At 37.1% G+C, this 6,389-nt stretch overlaps 1 protein-coding gene across 1 annotated transcript; it reads right to left on the bottom strand.

Moving 5' to 3' along the window:
* Positions 1 to 4,509: 4,509 nt before the first annotated feature.
* On the bottom strand, positions 4,510 to 5,872 carry LOC131061206 (GDSL esterase/lipase At4g10955-like). The gene is made up of 2 exons (XM_057994741.1): positions 5,747 to 5,872; positions 4,510 to 5,704 (listed from the first exon to the last, which is right to left on the bottom strand). The coding sequence occupies exons 1-2, from the start codon at positions 5,870 to 5,872 to the stop codon at positions 5,030 to 5,032; spliced, it is 801 nt and encodes a 266-aa protein (XP_057850724.1). The 3' UTR covers positions 4,510 to 5,029.
* Positions 5,873 to 6,389: the final 517 nt, after the last annotated feature.

The following is a 6,389-nucleotide window of genomic DNA, read 5'->3' as shown; positions in this document are numbered from 1 at the left end:
TGAGTCAATTTTGGAACAAGTTCGGCCCTATCCTCCGGTCACTCAGCCTGCTGCCACCAGGACCCCTCAAGATATTGAACAAGGTGCAGAGGTTCACAAGTCTATAGAAGGAGAAGCTACTTCTTAGGCCACCGGGGAACAGACCTCTCAGGATCCTTCTAACACTAAAAATGTTACACCTGAGACCCTGAGCAATGAACCACCGAAGGACACTACAGAGGCTAAAGAAACCGACCGAAGTGTTGCCTCTACCGAGGAACCTACCGAGAGTCAACAAACCTCTCAAGCCCTTGTCTTAGTTCCAACAGTGAAAGGTAAAGAAAAGAAAATGAAAAAGCATAGTTTCAAAATAGATTTATTGAAACCAATAGTGTTGTCAAATGTAGACATATCTAAATTAAAAGGGCAAGCACTCATTGAATTCAGTGAACTATGCAAAGACAAAGTTGAACAAGAAAAACAAATGGCTATTCAAAAGAAAAATAAAGTACTTCAGAAGGTGAAAGCACTCTTAACCGATATGCTACCTAAAGCTATAGTGTCAGCAAATGCAGCCATCCATGTTCAACTGGATGAACTCCTAACCAAGATAGAGACATCTGGAGTAGATGCATTGGAATATTTAAGCAAATTAAAGGACAAGGAGCTCACTGCTAAAATGATTGAAGAGGTACAGAAAGCTATTGCTATTGGCAAAGTAAAACTTGTCAAATTTATTGCTGAGTTGACCCCTCAACTCAAGCACATTCTTTATTTATTTCAGAAACTCTGTACATTTTCTTTATTCATTAAAGATATCAAAAATAAAACAAAAACAATTGAGAAAGAGATCACCGATCTCTCAAATAAGTTGACCACAGAGCCAAATTTTATTCAGAATTTTTATACAAAGTTACAAAAGCTCATGGCTCAACAATTGGAACTCAGGAATGAAGAACACAAAATAAGGATGGACATTATGACTCTACAAACCTTATTCATTCCACACTTGTCTTCCGTCCAAGAACAGATCAACCAAGCCACCTATTTATCTACTACACAAGAGGGAAGCACATTAGATGGTTTAATTTCACTCTTAGCTGACATTCAAGCGCAGAATTCCTTAATGGACAGTGTCAAGGATGCCCTCTCTGTTGCTCTCACCGATGCACAGACAAAGTACAAATCCATTTTTGACCAGTTGCCACCACCGAATGGTAACTAAGTTCTAATGTTTGTCAAAAAGGGGGAGTGAGTATCATATCAAAGTATATAGGGGAATGTAGTATACAGGGGGAGCATATACCGAACAGAAATAGAGTATTCAAATGCAGTTTCAATTTTGATAGGAAACAAAGAACTGAGCAGTGAACCGAGCAGTTATCACAGAACATTGATCACCGAGCATGCAAAAATCAGAGTTATGTACGGTATATTGATAAGGGGAGCATATCTGAATATACTATTTCATTGACAATCATTGACAAATGTATATACTATCATTTTAGTCAAATTTTGCAAGTATATAGATTTTTGAGGTATAACTTTGAAAGTAGTTTTGTCAAACATCTCAACTAATCAAAAGGGGAGATTGTTACTACTCACTAAGTTGCCATTAGTCTTATGTTCAAAGTTATTCTAGTCGGTTACTACTACCGAATTATTCAGTCGGTAAGCATAGTGCAGTCGGTTATAGAAGAAACTAGTCTCAGAGCCTAGTATACACCGAGCTGTCTACCAAGTAACACTCTATATCTACTAAGCAGCAAGAATGATATACTGAGTGAACACACACCGAGTGAAACGTGTTACCAGATTCATTGAACCTAGACATATATGGGAAATGTGTTACAAAGATCGAGGAACAAGTAACTGTTATCACATTGGAAATTGCACTTAAAGATTGTGTATGATTTTAAGGTCATCTAACCAATGAAATATTTTTGTATGGTTATTCATTCGAGAAATCATGTTTGTAAGATCGAAGCATGAACCAGATCACCAACATAAGAGATCTATTTATACAGCATGAGTTAAGGATTAAATATATGTGTGCATGTGTGTATGAAGCAAGGCTTGTACGAAAAAGGAAAATCATGAGAAATCACAGAGTGTTATGACTGTTACAGTTGACAGAGAAACACAGAGGTCACCAAGAAGGATTTCAGAGAACAGTCAAGGATCAGAGTAAACAGAAGGGTTTACCGAGTTAATCTATGGATTACCAAGGTATGCTATAAGCAAGGTAATCTCATTTTGAGCACATAAATACTGCTATAACATTCTAGATGTAAAGTTGCGGATATTTGTAATGATTTTATTGTAATATTTTGAAGTGGTAAGAGAAACCTTTAACAGGGTAAAAGACTCTAACTAAGTCTATAAATTGTAAAGCCTCTAACCAAGTGCAACATTTAGAATAAGTGTTGTAAAATCCTTTAGCAAGGTAGATCTAACAGATCTTGATACTCCTAACAGGGTAAGCTATCAAAATAGCTAAACATGTAGATCTAACCGAGCAACCTTTATTATTGCACTAGTGAAGTTGTGGGTGCCATCCCCACCGCAGTTTTTCTCTCTAACCAAGAGTTTCTGCGTAACCAAAATATATGTGTTATGGAGTGAATCATGTATGATTGTTATTTATTTGTTTTAGCATTATATTTTGTTACAGCAATATTCAGTTTATGCTTAACAGTAAAGTTATTGTTGAAGAAAAGTTTTGAAGTACTGATTTACCCCTCCCCTCTTAGTACATTAGCTTTCCATATTGGGCCTAACAACTTTAACTATTAATTATTAGATCTGATTTGTGGTTTAAGTTGCACTAAGTTTTTGTGCAAACTGATTGACCGCCCCCGCACCCACGCTCGACCCCCTCTCAATTTGTTGCATGGTTGCCAACAGTATGTAAAATGCATCCTTGTATCTATAACAAAACAAAAACTATAAGTATAATACTTATATCAGTGGGTAATCATGGAAAAATACCTCTATGACATGGGAAATCAGTAGACATGAATTCCAAGGATAAACATAAAGTAAGGAATAATTTGATATCATTACAAAAAAGATAGGACTTAACTTTTACAACTATATTCAAAGTTAAACCAATAAATCTTCTTTGAATGAATTAACATTCTCCTTTAATTGATATACAACAATGAAAAATATTTTACGTACAATTATTAGGAGAAAAGAAGAGTCTAGCACCTACATACTCTCATTATATTGAGTTTTAAGTATGCAAATTTTAAAGCAACCTTTTTTAGATAACTTTGCAATCTATTATTTTCATTACCAACTTCATTTTATATTCTTTACCTTCATGATATACATAGGTGCATGATGACAATTATATATTGATGCATTAGGAATTCTTCCATGTTACCCATAGTATATTGTATTATCTTTATTCCCTTTGTTTAACACAAGCTTTCTATTATCTAAAATATATATCTTTAATATAAGACGAAGCATACCTTTTAGATATAAGTCCAATAACATTTTTTTCTAATGTGTAAGAAATTGTGGTTTGCATCCCAAATAGAATTGAAGTTGTTACAAATAATTTCTTGACTTGATTATTTAAAAAATATGTAATACAATAATATTAAAATATCATTGATAATATTGTATTCAATGTTGTATTTTAAAATTGTATAAAAAATAATAAATTAAATTAATATATCTTAATATACACATGTCAAATTGTATCATTTAACATATTAGCTTACATATAATTTTCTATGGACATAATTTTTATACCAGAAATTATTACAGGCATAATAACATCTCATAAAAGATTTGTATGGACCTAATCAGAATTATATATTCCACCATGAGAATTATATACTATTTTCAAAAAGTGGATCCATCATAAGTTTACATTCAAAAAGACCAATTTGGGCACCCGAATCAGGTGCCTTGGTTGGACCAATGGTGTTGGAAACCATAGGCGCAGATATAAATGCAAACCGTTCCAAACTAAAAGAGTATAAAAGGATTTAACTAATAACCACGTTCCAGCTGTAAGGAGGATGTAAGGGCGCAGATATTTTAGATGACTATGGATAAAGCTCGCTCTTAACCAGGCATAACAGGCTTCTATATTATTATAAATTATCTCTGTGATATTATTACTTATATTGGTCGTTGTGCATAAAGCTGGGGAAAATAATATCTGTCTGTTTTTTAGGAAGAGGATCATCCTCTCTCTGATAAAAAATTTCTGGCAGTTCTGACATCGATTTCTGTAAGTTATACATCTGTGTCATGGCTTATCTGATATGCTGGAAAGCTACTGACCTTGGAAGTCGGCACTTCAATAAATTTGTTAAAAATTTAAAATTCTCTAATGAAATTCCCTTGTTTGAATGATTGTTAATGGGATGTATGATATAAAATGCGAAATTTCTAAAGGAAGTAAAGAGAATTGTATAATGAAATCGAAATGAAAATGGGAATAGATTATTTTACAATCAAATCCAGAATCTTGAATCTAATTACAATTAATTTACATAGCTCCAGGTTTCCACTATCTACACTGACAATGCTCAGCCCATCCATCAGGTGGGGCCCTTTGATAAATGTTCCCATGATCCTTAGGCATTGAATCTGGAGACAAACACAAAATAATCCACCGACGTCAAATATGTGCTCGTAAACGAAGAGCAGTTTTGGGTTGCACCTGAAGAGTTTCCTCTGCCGGAACAAGCCTGTATTCCGTGCACTCAATTCTGATATCAGATGCCCACCACTGATTAATACCATGCGCCGCCATAAAATTCGCAGAAGCACTCAGGTTGATAATAAGACTCGCACAAGGTATCAAATGCCCTGCCTTCGACTTCCTTCCCAACGCCGACAAAACAATGTCACTGATAGAATGATGCGCCGACAGTTTAGCAATACCGCCGGCGCCCATTCGCTGCATCACCTGCTGGTTCGCAAAATAACCCACGTAACCCGAGCTCACATAGTCCTGCCGATTGACATACAAACAAGGAACCCAAAACCGCAGAACGGAGAATGTTCTTTCTGATTTACGTCAGCTACGGTTATCTTGCAGCGTCATTGACAGCCCGGCTGTGACCACGCTTCGCGCAATGTAAAACCCGCTCTTGATTTTCTCATTCTGAATCCTTTCCACTGGCGGCGAAACAAAGGGCGGATTGAAGAGATGGGCCTGTAAGAACTGGCGCTCTTCCTCTGCCATTTTCCGTCCTGCTAACATGCCCATGGCGGCGCCCAGAGAATGCCCCACGATCCACACGTTCTCACTTCCATGCTTGCGAACGCTTTTTTTCACAACGTCCAGCGTGTAGTGAAAACGGTAGCTTGTGTGGAGTTCGTTAGTGAGAAAGCTGAGGTCTAGCCACAGATCTCTGGCCACAGCCCCCGCTTTCGGAACCGTTCCTCTCAAGGCAACCACTATTTTGGGTACTCCCGGCGGCCGAAATCGCACTTGCGCTGCCTTTTTACTCCATTTATAAACAGCGCCGAAAATGGACCCGTCGACTCGATCGAGCAGAGGGCGGAGAAGCTTGAAACCGAAGAAGCTCCACCAGATTTCCGCTTGAGCATCCGGGCCGAGCCGGCGCTCCTGTCTTTCCCATTCCTGTGCGTACACACCCTGGACTAAACTCGCGGCTATGCATCGCCTGTGACAAGCATCAAAGGGGAGAGAGAAAACGGCCCATAGATTAGGAAAATGTATTATGTTCTAATGGAAGGGAAGTTTTGTTCTAAGATTTTGGTCTCTTACCAGTCGACGTGTGTAAGATAGCAGGGGCCCGAATGTTTGAACATCTCTCGTTCGCTTGCCATTTCCAAATGACGATTTACCATATGGTGCATGCGCTTTTTCTAGCGGAGTTTCATTATCATTCATTTCAAATTTATGTGCTTTAACTGGGAATCATGAACCATCCTATCTGTAGATTTTTTCTCCTGGGCTGAGGAACTGTATGATGGTTATCCAATGTATATTAAATTCACCTATATGGAAAAATGTGGAGAAATATTTATTTTAACAGTAATGTGTTACTCAACCGAATCTGCAGTCTGAAGATCTTTTTACATGGAATTTACTTGGAACAGCTCATCGGTGTCAGAAATTTAGAGCTTTGTATTAAGCAGTATCATATATCCTTTCTCAGTTGGATAGCAGTCAAAAAAATATTTTTTTCTATTCGTGGTTGTTTGGTCTTGTCTTCTAGCCCCTGTCAAGTCATTGAAATTCACAGTAAGTATTGACTGTGAATGTGAACTAATGTTTTAATATCTTGCACTTGTTTTGTCGAGCATATCGTCCATTCCCTAAGTAAAATGCATCCGCTTCACAATTTTTTCAGTGAGAAGATTGATTACAGTTATGCCAAGATACATGTTGAACAAGAAGAAGATCT

This window comes from Cryptomeria japonica, chromosome 7 (genome assembly GCF_030272615.1).
Source record: "Cryptomeria japonica chromosome 7, Sugi_1.0, whole genome shotgun sequence".
NCBI classification, from domain to species: domain Eukaryota; kingdom Viridiplantae; phylum Streptophyta; class Pinopsida; order Cupressales; family Cupressaceae; genus Cryptomeria; species Cryptomeria japonica.
Note: the sequence above shows the minus strand (reverse complement) of the source record. Positions and strands in the feature narration are given on the sequence as shown.